Source organism: Tinamus guttatus, unplaced genomic scaffold (genome assembly GCF_059628265.1).
Source record: "Tinamus guttatus ecotype Peru unplaced genomic scaffold, ASM5962826v1 Tinamus_guttatus_pri_ptg000153l, whole genome shotgun sequence".
Lineage (NCBI taxonomy): Eukaryota > Metazoa > Chordata > Aves > Tinamiformes > Tinamidae > Tinamus > Tinamus guttatus.
The window spans coordinates 2,791,191-2,809,731 of NW_028288687.1; the positions used below are offsets into that span (position 1 = coordinate 2,791,191).

The 18,541-nt window shown below is 46.6% G+C and overlaps 1 protein-coding gene across 1 annotated transcript; it reads left to right on the forward strand.

Moving 5' to 3' along the window:
- FYB2 (FYN binding protein 2) lies at positions 1-17,847 on the forward strand. Its single transcript, XM_088522477.1, has 20 exons — positions 1-9; positions 1,897-2,707; positions 3,439-3,636; positions 4,778-4,811; positions 7,305-7,405; positions 7,749-7,780; positions 9,017-9,048; positions 9,912-9,993; positions 10,310-10,472; positions 12,024-12,168; positions 12,250-12,293; positions 12,610-12,670; positions 14,080-14,163; positions 15,003-15,031; positions 15,148-15,205; positions 15,754-15,846; positions 16,445-16,529; positions 16,980-17,136; positions 17,282-17,315; positions 17,714-17,847. Exons 1-20 carry the CDS (start codon positions 1-3, stop codon positions 17,721-17,723), a joined length of 2,262 nt encoding a protein of 753 aa, XP_088378603.1. The 3' UTR covers positions 17,724-17,847.
- Positions 17,848-18,541: the final 694 nt, after the last annotated feature.

The window sequence follows — 18,541 nt, forward strand, 5'->3', positions numbered from 1 at the left end:
ATGGCCGCGGTAACGTCCCGTCCCCGCGGGCGCCTCTCCCCTTTCCCCCGCGGAGCCTTCGCTGCTCCATCCTCTGCCTCGGCGTGGCGGGTCCGGGGGGTCTCTCCGCGGTCTCTCCGTGGTTATGGTGGGATGCTGCTCAATGGGGGGGTCTTGTGGCTCTTCCATCACGGAATGGGAGCAAAAATGGGCCCTGTTTCTCTCCGGGCTGTGCAATGAGCTGCACTTGCCCCTCTCGCTGCACTGACCGTGGACATGCAGTTTTCCAGGGAAAAGTGGCCAGCTATCTGGGCGGTCATCAGGCGTCACGGGCTTAAACATTTACCCAGAGCCACGGCCTTGCAAAACCCGGGATCAAACACACCGAACAGGCCGGTTTTGGGAGCGGGTTGGTGGTTTTTGGTGTGTTTGCAGAAAGCTCAGGAGAGCTCAAGTCCTCTTGGCCGGAGCTTCCTTCCCCCTCCTTTTGCCAAATGCAAATGTTATTTGCAGGGAACGATTTGGAAAGCCATATTTTAGCTGTGGGCCCCAGGTTACCTCCCAGTTAATCGTGCAAAATGCTTTAAAGAAATACCATTTTCCAGCGATCAGAATAGCAAAGCAAACAGGGAAGGAAGGGAGGCTGGCACCCATTGCCGTTTAACTGCAAGCAAGGCCATGCCAAAATGCTGTCACGGCCGTCTCTGCCCTGCGGGAGGCAAGGAAAGGCTTGCCCGAAACCTGCCTTGTTGTCCCAAGGTTTCCTTGAGGAGGGATTGCAAACAAAAAACAGCAAGGAGAAGGAAATGATACTGAGCTCCCCGCCTGCTGCGCTGCAACGGTATCAGGGCACCTTGCTCCGCTCCATTTACTGGCTGGCATGGCTGCAGTGCTCTGGCGTATGTGGGAATTTTATTTTATTTTATTTTATTTTATTTTATTTTATTTTATTTTATTTTATTTTATTTTATTTTATTTTATTTTATTTTCCAAATCAGATTCATCCTCTCTATGCTTCTGAAACTCCTATTCCCCATAGGCTCTCTTCTAGATTAGACTATCTGGGCAACCTACCCCGCATCCCACAGCTGACCACTAATATGAAATATAATTAGAGCAATTCAAACCTCTCCTCCAGGGGCTGTTTCTTTACATCATGCACTACCCTGTGAAAGTAATAAAGTTAGTGAAAGGGGTTATTCAAGAGAAATTGTCAGTGTTTAATAAATTGTGCAATTAAACGCAATAAAACCTCAGTATGCTATTCATCTGTCCTGCCTTAACACTTAGGGCTGGGGCTTTTTTCGGAATAACGAAGTTCTGTCCTAGATAATTTTTTCCAATTTCCTCATTAGACAGGTTCTCGCTCAGCGTTACCGCGCTCCGCACTGAACTCAGCTGCCGGAGCAGTGCACCTAATGTAATCACGGTGTGTAAAAACTTATAGAGCAGTTCGAGGACTTAAGTAGCTCGTAGATTTTTTCTTCATATTTTCTCCTCAGTTCAGTTTGGGGCTGAATTTAAGCCCTGGTTTTGCAGGTATTAGGGGTTTTTTTCAATGTAGAACGGTGAGACGCCTTGGGGGGAAAAAAAGGCGAAACGATGTTAATGTGCTTTTAAACTAGGGTGTCACGGAGGAGTTGGGGTCCCAGTAAGAGGATGGAAGTGAGGAGCCTTCATCAATATGTTGTGGTGGGTGCCCTGGGTGCCCCGTGGCTGTTGTTCCTGGGTTGTCCCCATGTCCTGTGAGGTGACAACCCCTCCCGTCTCCCACTTTTGCTGTTTGGATGACGTCTAATCCACCTCTCCTGCTTTCCTATCTGTACCTGCCCTCGGTGCACGTCCCCTCTGAAAGGCTCCTGGCCCTTGCCCGTTGCCAGCTGGCCATGGGCATTTTTGTGCTCTTCTACCCCCTAGGAACGTGGCACTGACTTCAGGGCCCTCCGCGCCAAGTTTCAGAGCGATGCCAACTTCTCCAGGCAGCTGCTGCAGTCGCATGAGAGGCTGGTGCCACCACCTGTGGAAGCCACGCAAACGCTGGGCTCCAAAAGTGGGGATGCTGCCAGTCCTCAGCCCTTGGATAGGAGAAAGATGATAATATCAAAAGGCAAGAATGACCCTTTCCCTCCTCAGCCCCGAGGGGCTCCTCAACCCTCTAGACTAGTCCGGAGCAAACCTTTGGTGCAGCCAAGAGCCAGGCATGCTAACGTGGGTGCGAGGGGGAAGATTGAAGAGCAGAAAGGCAACGTCTTGGAGGAAGAGATGAACCACTCCAAGAGCAGCTCACAAAAGCCTCGACCGCCCTTTTGCTTCGAGCAGCAAGATCTGGAGTCTTCTCCATCCCCAAACTCCTTCGACCGTGTCCTTCAGGTATGGGAAGATGCTTTATTCCGGAATGAAAAAGCCAGTGCAACGCTCCCAACCCAACGGGGAGCAAACATTTACGTGCAGCCTCGCCCGATGCCACGGGCGATGGGCACCCTGGCCACGACGGATGGCACTAGGATGAGGACAGCTCAGAGCGAGCAAGCCCTGGACGTCCCTGCATGGCAGAAGGGTGCTCCACGTGGCAGCGGGACGGCCGCTTCCCCAGCTCCAGCTCTGCCCCGTGTGCCCAGGAGGTGCCGGAGCTGCGACCAACTGGCTGCCGAAAGCACTGCTGCAAGCAGCTCCTGCCAGCCAGGTTATGATGTGCAGACACCAAGAGAACTCCCTCAGCACCAGGAAGGTATAGTAAGCCAAGTTCTTAACACTAAGCATGCAAATATAAATATATATATATATATAAATATTTAAATCTATAAATATATGTATGTGTATCTTATATGGCGCAGCGCTCTCTTCCAGCTCGGAGAGGTGGCTTGGGGTGAGCTGGCCTCTCTGGTGGGATGTTGGTGGCATCAAGGAGCATCCTCATAAAAGCTTTCCTTTCTCGTGGTGCTCTGTGACTGCAGATACTGCTCGAGGTGTTGGGGTGAAATATTGCTATGAATCAGGACCCTCAAAACAAGAGGTCGGGTTAGATCCTAGGACAAAACCTGAAGATGCGAAACCAGCCCCAAAGAGCCCCAAGCTTGGATAAAGTGAGGGTCCCCCATCCCCACTGTTTGATGGAGTAAGCAGTGATGGCACAAAACACTCCTTGAGGAACTTAAAAGGACTTAAAAGGAATTGCCCAAATTCCAGGCACTGGATGATGGGTGGGACGAATGTCTTGAATTTTGGTTTGCTTTGGCCTTTGGCAGAAAGCAGGAAAGAGCAGATGAATATGCCCATGCCATGTGGCTTGGTTTCTTGTAGACCTACAAAGGTCTGCAAAGGTTTTGCTCTTGGGGAGGATAACCCTGTGTGAACTCGGGGCGTGCAGCCTCCTTGAAGGGTTTCTTTCACTGAAGTACATGGACAAGTAATGAATGATCCTGCATGGGGGGGTGGTAACTGCCTGGTGGTGCTTTGAAGCAGATCTGGAGCCTCCCTGCTTTGAATCTGGAGTGGGAAAAGCATCCAAAGCTCCGCGGAGCAGCCTGCCAAAAAGGAAACCGCTTCCTCCCATCGCATCCCTGGGTCCTGCCCCTGCCAAGCCCGCGAGACCCCCGAGAGTGGATCTGGGGGCCGTCCGCAGCAATGTGCCTTCTGCCCACGCGCAAAAGGGAAGAAGTAAGAGACCTTTTTTTTTTGCCTTTCTCCCCAAAATGAGCTTTACACAAAATGAATACAAACTTGTGCAATTTATCCGCATCTCAATGGCTGTGACCCTGAGCAGCTGCTCTCTTGCAAGGGTGGTGCCCTGTTGGCTTGTTTCTAACATCTTCTTCAAACCTGATAAAGAACCCAGCATCTTCAATGAAACTCCATATATATATATATATATATATATATATATATATGTATAAGTATATGTATATGTATGTACGTATATATACTCTTTTTGTTATTAATTCAGAAAAAATATATGTTTTTTTTCCACATTGGATCTCATCCACAGTACAGAAAACCCCATTCCCTATGGACTGCAGCACCCATGTGTTCTGAGCAATTTACAGCTGGCTGTAAAACAAGAGCAGCTGCTTGGGCCGCAAGCTGATCTTTATTGCTCTGCTTCCATGTGAAATTCCAGTGCAGCCGAGAATGCAATTGGGGAAGCCCCAGTAAAACCAGGAGAAATTGCTCTGCTAATCCCCCTTTTTATGCTTTAAATACAGTCAGAGGGCAACATCTTTAAGCCTTCCAACATCAAGAAACACCAAAATCTCAGTTCCCCATAATAAAAACTTACTGATGTTGCATAATAGAATATTCTGGGTGGCTTATTAAGCTGCCAAATGTTGCCTCTTTGTAGATACAGGCTTAATTATCCCCAGATATTTAAGGACAGTGTTTGCTGAAGTCAAAAGAAAATGCATGCACATTTAAGAAGGGTTTGACTAAAATCTCGTTGGCTTTGCTGTGCTTACTGGTCTATTCGGGGTAATGGTCAAAGAGAAAACATGTTTCTGAAACTCTTTTTGGGTATACTTGCCTTTTCTCAATATTTTAATGTGACAAAGGAAATAAATTAGTTAGGTTCCTGTGTCATCCTCTCTCTGTCCTTGCACTATTGCTCAGTCATTGATCTCCTAGAAGGGAACATGAAATAACACCACTGATGGTGCTGGGCATCTTGTGTCATGCCAGGCTTTGCCTCGAGGACGAGTCCTCCTTGTCACATCTCCTTGTCACCCAGCCCTGTTTTCTGTAGAAAAGCGCTGTGGGCAGCGCTCCAAACACTAAATTTCTTCTTGTTTGTGTTTGTGTGCAGCTGCTGTGGAGGAGGATCCCTCGACTCCTAGAAGGTAAGTGGGTAAGTCGGGCTCATAGAGCAGAAGTGTCTCCATCTCCTGATGGATGCTGGAAGAAGCCTGAGGTCACTGCACCATCTGTGCAATGTGTTTTGGGGCTCCCTAGGTGATGTCCCCCTCCATTACTATAATTCATGATGGCATTTCATTCTCATATCTGCAGAGGGCTGGAGCCTCTTATTTAAGGTAGAGTCTGGAGCCCCATTTCAGAGCTTTATTGAAAGCCAGACGCTTGCCTCTGCCCAGGGCATGGCTGTTGTGCTTCTTGCTGGGACCTCTGAGCCTGCTAGAAGCTTGCTGAGATGACCTTTCCCTAAAACACAAAGTTTTGTCCCTGTTTCCTCCTCCTCCAGCCTCCCAAGGCAGTGCTGAGGGGCCTGCCCTCTGGGTTACTTGTGTCATTGGGTCTCATTTAGCTGGTGGCAAGGAAAACACTGCGTCTTTTCTGTCTGCTAACAGTGTGATTTCAAAGATCATTCACTACCCACACATTGTGCATTGCTCCCTTCCTGTTTTCCATGTACTCAAGGCTGGTGTTTGTAGAAAAGAGATGCTGTTGAGACCTGTTGCTGAAACAAAGCTCGAGCGTAATCAGCAGGTGCTAGCGGGCAGCAGAAAAGGATTTTGCTCTTGCATGTGTTTATGCAGCAAGCAGAGCCCTTGCCTGCTTGAGCACTTGTCCCCATGCCCGTCACTCCGAGGTCGAGCTTGGCAGAGGACATGGTGATGAACATCTCTGAACCGGGGCTGCTGCATGCAAGGACCTTGATTAAGAAATCTATGATCTCCCAGTATATTTAAATGCATAGTCCAGCCAGTATCTTATTGATATTTTGTTGGTAATGGCACTTCAGTAGCATAAAAGCAAAGCATGGATGAGGACCTGGCTGAGATGCCAGAGGAGGAATAGGATGAGAACAGCTAAAGGGGATTTTAGCACTGAAACGGGAGAAGAGCTTGCCAAATTCATCGGATCACTGAGCTGCTTGGTTCCGGTTCTTAACACAGCAAATATCTGAAATTGCTCAAAAATCTTATAAGTATGGTAGTGTGTGTACACAAGGGGATCACAATTCTTTTCTGGAATGTCTGTGACTTGTCATAAGGAGTTATATGGTGTTCCTGGTTCTTTACTCAGCAAACAGAAAGTGGACAGCTCTGGTTTGAAGAGTTATTCCTATATGTACTTTGTCTTGGATGTGAGACTATATATATGTGAAAGTGGGAGGCAGAATGACCAAATTAAAACAACAAAAAGGTCAAGTTCTTAAGATCTTGTCTGTGCACAATGAACTCTTGCTGCTAGCAACAGAATACATTGTATTTTCCACATGTTCTTGACAGTGTTGGGTAGTGTTTTGTTTAACTTTTAACCTGTACTTTTCAGAAGAGATCTGGCCAAAATACAGGTGTTCTGTAAGCTTATAAATTAACTCAGTTTTCTTTTGCGAGTGAAGTGGAAGGAAACTTTCTCTGGGACGTGCTGTATGCTGGCAGTGTAACTGTCATGCCCCACAAGGAAGTTGTCCTAGCAGTACATTGCTGCAAGATTAGTTATCTTACCCTAATTCTTCTGATATGGTCTTTACTGTAGTTCACTTGTTAAATATTAGCCACGTGATAACCTGGGGAAGTTGTATACATGAATTCCAGGTAAAAGCGGAATGAGAATTCCAGGTAGAAGTGGAATGATTGGTTTCTGTGGGCCAAAATTCCCCGGGAGTGGCCTCAAAATGAGCAATGCAGCTATTGCATCTCTGGCCATCCCACCCTTTGGATACTGAGCTGTGCTCTGTGGTCCCAACAAGGCAGACCTGCCCCGGGGCTGCAAGGAGACTGAGCAAGCCCAGCCATATATTATATATGTGCTTGCATATTACATATGCAATAGCCTGTCCCTGTGTCAGCCTGTCCCTGCCCGCGGGGTTGTCCCTGGTGGCCTGTGCCAGGCCGAGACATCCAGCCATCCTGGGAGCACTGCTTGCCTCGCTCATTAGGGAAGCAGAACTGCTATATGTACCCTCTGATATTATTTTTTCCCCCTGTGTGTTTCTTTAGGTGAGAAATAGTCTGCAAAACAGTGTGGCTAGGTTATCATTAATTTTTTAAGTAACTGTGTCAGGTTTGAAAAATGCGACACTCAAATTTCCTGGGGCTCTTCATTCCCTCTTGACTTGGAGAAGCTCTGTAGGTGGAGGACAGCAGGCCCAGCACGGGGTCCTGGGGTGCACTTGGAGCCCTGCAGACCTCGTCTGTCCTCTCCAAGGACAAGCAGTGGCTGTCGGTCACCGAAAGACCTGCTTTATCTGGCACTGTTCTCCCTTCTTTTGTAGAAATTTCCAATCCCACTATTTCTAGTAAGCACTATATCAAAGAAGTACTTTGATTTCTTGTCCTCAAAATGCATTATTTTCTCTGATTTCTACAAAGTCTAGGAAAAAAAAAAAAGAAAACCACCTTTTTTTCTCTTTGCTCTTGCCCCCTCAGTGCTGAACTTGAAGAGCAGCATGATTACGAAGACACGGTGTTGTACCTGAATCAGTCTGGGGACTCCACAAGCCCATGTGCCGGTCAAGGTGCTTTCCAAGGCAAGACTTTCAGGCTGAGCACGTGCTGTCTCAGAGCCTTTAAAGGAAGTAATATAGTTCCTTCAAGCTCAGAAACACAGCTGTGCATCAGCCTGTGTGACCATAGATGGCTATGCTCACCTTCCCCTCCAAGCACTGGCAGGGTATGAGGACTTTGGGCAGAGAAATTAGTGTTTTGGTGCTGAGGTAAGGCCTACAGTAAAACTGTGGTAGGGAAAAGTGATGAGATGCTACCCATGTGTTCAGTTGTAGAGCATGTGGCAGAGTTGGGTTGTGCACCTTAAAGTACAGTGGCCTTAAAGCCCGCTAAAAAGTATTATCTGTTCTAATATCTCTCCTCTAGAACCTGAGCAAGAGCCTCCAGAGCACGACAAGGTAGGTCTCCTCCCAGCCTGTCTTGAAATTTCAGACTTGACTATGCTTTGCCTCCTTAAAAACTTTTAATATTTGTATCTGGTGTCTGCCAAGTATATCTTTAGGATTTTCATCTGTAAAGACTCTGAAAGAATAAATCACAGATTGCAGAGGGGGGCATGAGAATTAATGAGCTTTTCCAAATGCACTTAGGGAGGAGAACCAGTTGCCTTGACTTCCCCTGTAAACATGTATGAAAGGAGTAATGTTGTCTGAATGTGGGTGGCAGACCAAACGCGCGCCAAGCGTGTCTATCAAGGAGATTATAAATTCTTTAGGGGAAACAGCACTGGGTTGTTCTGGAGACTCCTGCCAAAAGCAGGTTGCTGCTGGTATTCCTTCGACAGCAAAATTCTGGGAGCTTCCTTGCTTCAAGCTTTACTTCATGAGTGAGGGCAATTTTTGCAGGAAAGATCACAGAGGGTATTGCCCCTTTCTGCAGGGATCTCTCTGCTGCAGGATACGTCCTGGCTTTTCTTGGATATTCCCTAGTGAAAACATGACCATGCACCTTGGTAGAGCAGCGAGCAGCTGAGGGTTCCCTGCAGTGAAGGCAGGAGGGCTGCTCAAGGGAAGGCAAAGGCTGCTGCAGCCTCCAAAGCGGAGCCCCAGGTAGAGCCATAGCTAGTGGTGGATGGCTGGAGGGGGACAACAAGTCACCATGATTCACTGGGTATGGTCCTGGCTCTGGTGAAGGATGGGGAAAGCTGCTCTTCGGAAGAAGGTCACGTTCCAAACTTGGGTGCTGACTTGCAAAGTAATCAAGTTGTCCAGGAAATAGCACAGGGTTCCAAATGCACTTATATATACATGATTTGCAGAGAGGTGCTCTGGCTTCTCTGTATTCTTATTTTATGAAAGGTTGGAAAAAATATATTTTAAGTAACAAAACATCCCCCTTCCTCCTCTTCTGTAAGCCCTCCAGCCTAAAATTGCTTTCATGCTGATGAGTAACTTCACTGGACCAATCCCTTGCGCTTTTATATTATCCCTATAGAGTTGATCAATACGTCTATCCCCTACCCTGGCAAGTAGGGGAAATATCTTTGACTGATGAGTATTCCAAATGTAAAACACTTCTGGGCTTTCTAAAGAAATACTTTTTTAAATACTAGATGACAGGAGAGGCCTTGTTTGAAAGTTTGACTCTGTTACAAAAAGTGCGGAGGCTGAAGGCTTTCCTCTTCTTTGTTCTAGAAGCAGAAGAGTGCTCTCTTTGTCAAATCCAGGTAATTTCCTATCCTTTCTCTCCTTTTCTCTCTTACCACCCTGAGATTAAGGTCCATTAGGGTAAAAAGACTGTAACATTCCTAAAATCATTCATGACCAGGATGTGACCACTGCAGTAGATCTTACTGCTCTGTGTCGGCGTGCATGTCTCAAAAATTGTTTTCAGTCCAAAGCATATGTATTGAAGGAATTTCTTTTTCTTTCCTCTGGCACAAAAAATAAATTGTCTTTTCTTACTGAAATCTGACCTTCTTCAGCATAAGAAAGGAGAATTAAGATACTGGGAGAGCTGGTCTCAAGTCCAAAGTGGTGCAGTAAGACAAGGACGACACCAAATTTCACCTCGCTTGTGTCAAACATAAATGATGCTTCCAGCTCCTCACAGTGTTTAATTACTGTAATTAAGAGTAATTAAAAGCACTTGCTGTTTTTTTCAATAGTGATTGAAGAAGCATGTGATAAAAAGGCTCACTTCTAGACACTTGCCTGAGATGTGTTGTGATGTCTGAGAAAACCTACTCTGTTTTTTAGTCCTGTTGCTGCATTTTCTTTCCTAGATAGCAAAATTGCATGGCCCATGAGACAGATATGACAGTTGTATGTTCTTGCTCCTAGAAAATAGACTGATCCCAGTGTGTCTCACCAAAAAGTGACCACCCCAAGTCACCGGTGTCGTTTACATTTGTCTTTGCCCTGGTTTCTAGTACTACTTGATACTAGTTGGTAGTTGGTAGTTATGGTAACTCCAACCTTGGTCAAAAGGAAAATGAACTGCTTATTTAGATGCAGTCACACAAAATCTGTTTGTGACTTTGCTAGAGCATCTCTGTTCTGAATTCATTGTCATTGCCTAAATTTTCAGTCCTGGAAATGCTGTCAAGGGTGAAAATGAGGAAAAAAGAAGACTTGAAAGAGAGAAACAGCAAGCAAATATAATATTCAAGGTATCGTGCCCCTGAGATTCCTTTTAATAGTTAATGTAGTTTGCTCCTTCCTCTTCTGTTCTTCATCTCTTCAACAAAGACATGCAAATATTTAGAGTCCTTAATCATCTCCTTTTTCCATCTTCTCTTTTACCTGCCTGTTGTATAGCTGAAACTGCCTAAAAGACATCTAATGTTGCCAAGCAACATCTACACCTATTAAAAATCCCCATTGGGAAAGGGTGTGAAACCGTTCTAGCCTGACAGGGAGACAAACTTGTATTCTAGGAATCTGTTCCTAAATACTGTGTCACCTGAACCACATGTCTGATCCCAGATAGGTGGAAACAACGACGTGGCTCCCAGTGCCCAACCCAAGCAAGATGGTAGAGGTGGGAAGAAGGTGGCACAAGTGAAGCATGGAGATGTGACGAGCGCCCAGGCTATGAACAGTCCTGACCTGCAAGGGCTGGCGAGAGATGGAGCAGGACGCTGTGAGTGTCCTGGGGCTTTCTGGAGAGTCTCCTCACCCCCTTGATCCCATCTGTTGCCCAAATGTCTCTTCCATATGGAAAAGATGTTAAATTTGGATGCAACTCTTGAACCAATTTAGTTAAACCAGGGCAAGAGGTTGCGTGCACATTTGTATTCTGGTCTGAATCATTTATTTTGGCTTTGCAAATAGCTTCCTAAGTTGGTTAACCATCTGCATAACTCAGAGCGGGGTGTTTGTTTTTCTAGCAGATTGCCCTTATCCGCGAGAGCTGAAATCCATCTCCTCTGCTTCTCGTAATTTATTGAGTCTCAGAAACGTGTTTGGCTGTGGCTTGTGGTGGAGACACATGTGAGCAGGACAAGAGCCTGACGTCCCCCCTGTGCCCCTGCCCCTTATTAAGATGGATGGCTCCGTGCTCTGTCTTCTTAGTGGTTCCAACGAGCTGCTTTTTTACTGTTTCGGTATCTGACCTTGGGCTTCCCCTGCCCGTCAGGATGCTCTGAGATAGAGTCCAGAGCTGGCACAGTTCAAACCAGTCATATTTCCTCCAAGTGAACATGATTCTGCAGCTTCTAAATTGATTATGGCTGGAACTGCTTATATTGATTTGGTCCTTGAGATTTCCTTTCTTTTATTTTATTTTAAATCATTTCATAGAAATTTTCTGTTTGCTTGGTGCCTCTTTTTGTAAGCAACCTGGCAGCTTGATTGCCTGGTGAAGGCTAGAAGTAATTTCTGGTAGGATTTCTTCTTCCAAAGCATTCCCAGGTTGACTTGCTATTGCTTTACCAAGAGAGACCAGATAAGCTGATTCTGAGAACTGCATTTTTTCCCCATTATCCTTCCCTTCTCCGCTGACTTGTGTTGCAGGAGCATCCTGCAGATATTGGTCATGAGCTGCAGCACCTTCTGGTGTCAAACACTCATGGTGAGATCAGCATGTGCCTGTGCTTGCTTAGAAACAGTTTATGTTTTTATTTGTGTGACTACATTTCCACATTAATGAATTTAAAAGAAGCCTTGAGTAATGATTTACTATTGCCATCATAACAGAGTCTTCTAGTAATAATCTTCTAATCTCACTACATGAGATTAGATGAGGTGCAATAAGAATTGCACCCATTTGCTCTCCCCTATTTTCACCACGTGATGAAATGAATACATTTTTGGGAGAATCTCTCACCTTATCTCCTTGCCAGCACATGAATTTAAAGGCATATTCCTGCAGGACTGTCCCATTGCTCGGATCTTAGCAGCTCTACCATCCATAAACCTCTCAGTCACTTCAGTGAACATCCACGAATAGTATCTTAGGAGGTTTTTGGGTGAGGAGGATTTGACTCAGAGCTCCTGCAACTGTAAATATTGATGAATGTGTTAAAGTACACTTTTAAAGCTTCTAAAAATGTTTTTAAAGCTTTTTGCTTTCCTTTCTCAAAGTGCTTCAGAACAAAGACTTCCCTGGACGTAGAAAATTGTCTAAAAGGTCTTATTTATGATCAAGGAACTCTGACCTATATATAAGGTATTGCTCGGAAAATCTTCTAAAGTACAGACCCTTTCTCCTTTCTGGTGTGCTACGTGCATGTAGATGCTCCAAAACCAGCTGGAAGAAGAACAGTATTGAGCCAGGACACTGAGCAGCGTCTGCAGCCATCGGAGGATTTGTATGACGACGTGGAGGGATTGCAAAGCAGACTGTGAGTATGGACCAGGCCCTGCACCATGACTTTTGGAAGCTGCCGCAGATACGGATGCAGATCCTCTCTCTTGTCTCGTAGCAGTCACCCTTCGGAGGCCTTCAGTTCGCTGGCTCCAGACAGCGGTAAGTTCAGTTCCCCGGCGCTGGGAAGCTTGACCTGGGACTGCTTTGCGTTTGAGCAGGTGCCTCTTAGGGGAGGTGGACTCTTCATTTGACATGCAGCATCTCCAGTGGCTCCTGCTAGCTCAGTTGCTCTAAATCCCTGTTATAACCATTGGGGAGCTATGCACATGTCTAGCCTGGAACTAATTTGGCTGCCTTGGAAGGCTCTGCAAGGGTAAAAAGTAGCGTGGCCTGAATGCAATTTGTCCATCAGGCCTCAACCCATCACTACTGAACAGGGTTCGTGATAATGGCATTCCTTGGCTTTGAATTTCAGGAGACTATGAAGAAACATATGAAGATGTTGAGACTGTGGGTGGGAATCCAGCTAAAGTGGAGTAAGTTGCTGTTTATTAGCCTCTGTTTGAAAATCCTGGCCATACTTCCTTGATCCCATATGCCAGGTACTGACTGGAAGTTTTTATTTCTAGTGCCGCCGTAGAGAAGATACTACATGGGTGGCTTGCTTTCCCTCTCTGCCCCTTTCCTCTACTGGCTGACACTTAAGGAACAAAAAATAGTTACCTATGAGTAACTCTGAAGGCTTCCTGTTAGAGCCTGTAGCCCTCTCCCTCCTTGGAAGCACTTTTCTTAATGTTAAGTTACTTCTGCTTGCATCAAATGCCCAGGAAAGTTTTGCAATCCTTCGCTTGAGCTAAAGCAGTTTTAAGCTGTACTTGATTTTTTTTTTTTCCTGAGGCTGATGTGTGCCAAAAGAGATAATGCTTATGTTAAATGCCCACAATTCAGGGAACAGGGCTGGAGATGCTGGATGTGTCTGGTGGCTGTTTTCCACGGAGCAGCACCAGGTTTCTGCACATCTCCTTTCCCATTACGGACACGGGCTCAGGTGGCGCTCACGTGCACACACTGCCTGTGGGTGTCAGACTATGCCCAGCACCCAAACCTGTCCATCTTTCCCATTTTACTGTGCTTTCTTGTCTCCTTGTTGCTGTGTGCTGCCGTGAAGACCACACTCCTTTTCCATTCTGCACCTCCTCTGCAGAAATACACTGTGTTGAGCAGTGGCGGAAATTAAACTTTATTGCTAATTCGAAGGGAAATAGAGGAACAGGGATCATGGTGGTATCTGCAAGGGAGTTCCATGACAAAACCAGGCTGGAACCACATTCTCCGAGTTCCCCATTCAGGATCTTAATCCCCCTGACCCTCTTGACATAAGCTTTCTATCAGGCCCATGTTCAGGATTAGCTGTGCTCATGCACAAAAAGTATTTTTAACAGTGCATGTGTAATATCTCCCACGTGGGGATCTTGCTGCTTTGCAGACCCTTTATCGTGCAATCCCTGGGGCTTTGCAGCCCCTTCCGAAGCCTCCGAGGGAAGCGCAGGGAGGGATCGTCCTGCTCGAGGGCCTACGCAGCAGAAATATGTGACCAAGGGTGGCCCAGAAACAAAGTCTTCTGAAGCTTCTGTTTTCACTAAACGCTGCCGGGGAACCTCCATATGTCCAAATAAACCTGGATAATTCTGTATTTGTGTTGCAGAGAAGGGACTTCTGCTGTGATGGAGGCAATTCCAGCTTTAGTTAACAGCCAATTTTAGGGTTAAGCAAAAGATTTGAGCTCAACTTTTTATAATTAAGCGTTTTATCCTCTTCCTCTACCCATCATGCTGAACCCATCACTCATCTGTGTGGTGGCATTAGGGCTTGAAGCCAGGATTCTGCGGGTCTCTCATATTTCAGGCTCTAGTTCCTCTTAAAGTCTCTTTCTTATTTTGCGCAGGGCAGAAAAGCAAAAGAGGTTTGGAAACATGTTGAAGATGGAAAAATTTAAACTGAAGAACACCAGGTTCAAGGAAAATTTAAGGTAAGAAAATGTTGCATAACCCCTTCCCCCTCCAAATCTGAGCTCCCATATTTGCAATAATTTGAGAGCAGGATGTCTGGGGGTAAAGAACCCAGCTTTATTTGGAAAATCCCTGCAAAATTGCTTCTGTCCTCACATGAGGATCTGCTACGGCAGACCTGGGCACTGGTCCATGTGTGCCCATGTCCTGTTTTGGGTATCTTCTCCGAAATACCTGCCCCTCGAAGGCTGCAGCAGCTGCTGGTGCTCAGAGGGTTTCTGCTGCCCGTTGTGCCTCTCTGGGACCTCAACATGATGCAGGAGCACCAGGGAACATGGAAGCTTGGAGGCCAAGCGTGTGGAGGCCGGGATTAGGCAAAGGCCCATGTGGCTCTGCTGGGCTGAGGGTTTTATTCTAAGCCCTGTTCACAGGCAGGCTGGCAGCAGCATCCACTGGAGCAGATTTCTGTTGGGCCTTTGGTCCAGCAAGCGAGCAGGGAGCCAAAGAGGGGATATTGTTTTACCTCCCATAGTACCCTTTGGGGCCCTCTTAGTTTCATAACCAAAACACTGGCCTAGGCTCCAGAAGTGACTCAGCACACACTGTGACAAACTCCTTCGTAGCTGCCTGCAGAGCCACCCTGCGCCAGCATGGCCCTCACCCTGGAGCCTGGCGAGTGCAGCTTGTCCTTGTTTCTTTGGGGAAGAACCTGGAAAGTTTTGAATTTGCTTTAAAAGAAGCTAGCTGCTCCCGTTGACCAGCAGTGTCGCAAGCTTGTGCTGCTTGTCGCGTCTTTGCAGCTCTTCTTTGGTGATGTCCATGTGCAAACATGTTTCTAAAAGCCTCTTTCTATCTTCAGATTGCTTTCCAGCTCGGTACCAAATTTAGGTAAGTGCTAGACGTGCATCTGCCCTACCTGTCTTCTTTCCCAATAAATTGCTTTGACTGCACCACTCAGAACTGTCTTTTCAAACCCGTTGCCGTGCTGGATGTTTGGGTGGCAGCCACCGTCTCGCAGGAGGACACGTACGACGATGCCGAGGCTGGGCAGACAGAGCTGAGGTGAGGAGGGTGCCATGGGGCAGTGGCACGGGTGTATTTTGGGCTCATGGTCCTCCAGGATAACCTGGAGCCCTCTGGCAGCCGAGCCCTGTGGGCTGAGGTCTGACCTGGACTCCCAGCTCCTCTGGAGGCCTCTGCATGTTTAATCTGGCCATCGCAAGATGCTCCTTCAGTGCTACCTGGCTAGTGCCAGATGAGAAGCAGAAAGGAGAGAGCTGCTCCCTGAAACACTTGAAAATTCATTTTCCATAAGGAAGCCAAACTTCAGCTCTCAGTGCCTGAAATCAGCGTGGTTCTGGCAAGCTCCTCGTCAGATAAATTATGCCTAATGGGAACAGCATGGCTGGGTGTCCTGCTGCCAGATGACTGCGGCAGCGGTGTGTGCTGGTCTAAAGTGCAGCCAGTGTTTGCATTTGGTGGTGGCAGGGGCAGATCGAGGGAAAAAAACATAACTTTGTTCGTCCCTGGTTTCGTGGGGTCCTGAGGGAGGGGGGAAATTCTGCTGGAAAATGTTCATTTTGATGTGGTTCTTCTCGCCGACCTTGCAGAGAGAAGGAGGACAAATATAGAAACTGGAAGCCCAGATTTATGATGTCAAAAGAGGATAAGGAGCGAAGGAAAAGCAGCGATGAGGTGGAGAGGTCTCTATTTCCATGCTGTGTTTTTTCTTGTTGTCTAAATGTGTACAGGGTGAAGCTACTGACTGCAAGTCCCATGTGCACAGGATTGACTGGGCTGGCACCTTTCTGCAGCTTCACCCCTCCTGAAGAAAAAGCAATCTTGTACCGAGGGGAGGGGGCATAAAAATGGGAGATACCTCGAAATTCTCATTCTGAAGTTGCATTAACCTTCCTGCTGAGCCAGGACACCAAGATGTTGCTGTTTTCTGTGTCCTTAGTCCCTTTCCTGCTGTGACTAGTTGTGGCTGGATGACAGTTAGCCAAAAGAGAATAATTTATTGCAGGGGCATTTATTTACTTATTTATTTCCTTCCTGCCTTAATCTTCAAGCTAACGCCACAGCTGCAAACTCATGCACCAGCCACAAAAGTGGCACCTCAGGACTCAGGGACAGGCTCGGCATGAAAGGCCACTGCTTAAGTCCCTTTTGAGACCTTGGTTTTCATTTTTATGGTGCAATATAAATGTCTGTAAATCTGTGTCAGGACCCTGTGTTTAAAACAATGCTGCATGAGGTTTATCCAAGGCAGCTCAGATGTGTGCATGTCTCTCCATGCAGAAATATCTTCAAGGTCAACAAGTGCAGCGCAGAAAAGAGCAAGAAGATGGCAAAAGAAGAAAAGCTGTTCAGGGAAACGTTTATGGTATGTGCCCCTCCACAGAGCAGGATTTGCTGTGGCAGGGGGAGAGAACAACTTTGTACCAAGCTCAAAAATACCCAGGGAAAGTTATTGGTTATACCTGGAGAGAGGTCCAGCTGGCCGGGCATGGTCTCTCCTCATCTGGGATCTTCGAGGTTGCGCTAAGGAGTCACCTTTTGCCTTTTCAATATTTGCAAGAAATTTATTTATTTATTTGCAATAATTTTTATATATATACTACACACACATATATATTATATATAGTATATATATGTAATGTGTATGTATTATATGTAGTATATTATATGTATTTCTTGCTCTGATCACCTACATCGCTTCGTTAGCAAACTTACGCCGTCTCCCAGTGATTTAATGGCTCCAGGTGCACAAGGAGGTTCCTCATAAGGCAGGTAGGAACATGGAATAACTTCTGCTCCTATCGCTTTTCCGCAGTACGACAAGGAGATCAGCGTCATCAGCAGGGCCGTGGCCCAGGGCTCAATCCCGAGCAAGCGGCCACTTGACCTGCCCGTCACGGCTGGCGAGCAGCTGGACGTGATCGACACCACGCAAGGCAACAACGTCATTTGCCGCAATGCGGAGGGCAGATGTAAGTTGGGAGAAAATCTCCGTTTTCCATCCATTTTGGAGGAGCAAATTGTCTTAGCGAGCAACAGGGCACTCTGTGCATGGCTACTCCAACTTCATTTGCTGGAGAGTTTGCTGATTATTATTTTTTAAAATCTTTCTCTTAGATGGATACGTTCTAGTGAAGCACTTGACCTTCAGGTAAACTCAGATTTCATTTATTTTGGTGCATATTTTTTTGGCTTGCTCTATATATGGATATTGTAGATCTATAGAAATCTACTTAAAACATCCAAAGCTAGGGGGAAGTTAATGTAAACAGCCAGTATTAAATATTAAATGAGTATTTCTGGGTTTAGTAGGGTGATACAGTGATATGCAGAATTCCAGTCTGATTATGTGGTAGGAAAAAACCCAACTCTGTCCAGCCATGAGTGGTATAGAGTGGAGAAACTTGCCTGCCTTCGGTTCTGTCCTATTTGCATCTGCTGCAAATGTAGTTCACGATATATGTGCATCCTGTTAACAAACTCCATCCCTCAGCTCCCTATTGCAATGTTATTTTTGTGCATGGCCATTGGTCCCTCTCTTTGCAACAGACCCTGCTGATTGCCCCAAGTGCCAGTGTCCTCCCACGGAGCATCCCTGGAGAGCAGTCTGGAGCCCATGTGCCAACGGGAAAGCTCCTGGGAATGCAAATAAACATTTATTTTTACACTTGTATCATTAAACATGCAAGAAGCGATGCCTTTTTCTCTGATCTTTAGAAGGAGGCCCTGCTGATTTTCTTGCCATTAGTTGTTTTGAGGGTTTCTCCCTTTCTGCAAGGTGCGTGGGATGGTGGTGAGGGCCTCGCGGCTGTGACACAGCAACAACACTCCTGCATTTGCATGGGAAAAACCCTCTTTTGGGCAAAACTCACCCATGGAGCTGCTCAGTGCCCATCTCGCTGCTCTCTGCGTAAGCGCCGGAATTGCGATTTTCACCGCCCAAATAACTTGGAGGGCGCTCTGAAAATTCCATGGTCTAAATTTGATTTTGGGACAGCAAGTTAGGACACTGGGTGTCAGGACAACAAATATTTAGCGCCGTGCTCAGTGCATTAAATACCTTCAGCGGGCGGAAAGGTTGATCGTTCCTTTTCGGCAGCGCTAGAAGAGGGCAAATAGAGCGTTCATTCAAAACGCGCTTTATTTTCGCACGTCGGCGCAGGCATCCCAGCTATGCGGGGGCAGGCGGGAGCTTCCCGGAGCGGGGAGCAGCCCAACAGGCGCTGCTGTGTCTGAGCTGCTCCCGGGCTGCACTGTTTATTTTAAGGAAAAGGCTCCTCAAAGCAGGAAGGGAAATACAAGTCGTGAAGGGTTTGTCCTTGGTGCATCCCGTGGATACCATTTCAAAAGGAGAAAAACGTGTTTTTTTTCTTTTTT

Excerpts from the sequence above, each read along its gene's own strand:
- FYB2 (XM_088522477.1), top strand. Across the intron at positions 9,049-9,911 it reads GCTCTCTTTGTCAAATCCAG|TCCTGGAAATGCTGTCAAGG; the intron begins GTAATTTCCTAT and ends CTAAATTTTCAG. Across the intron at positions 14,164-15,002 it reads AGGTTCAAGGAAAATTTAAG|ATTGCTTTCCAGCTCGGTAC; the intron begins GTAAGAAAATGT and ends TTCTATCTTCAG.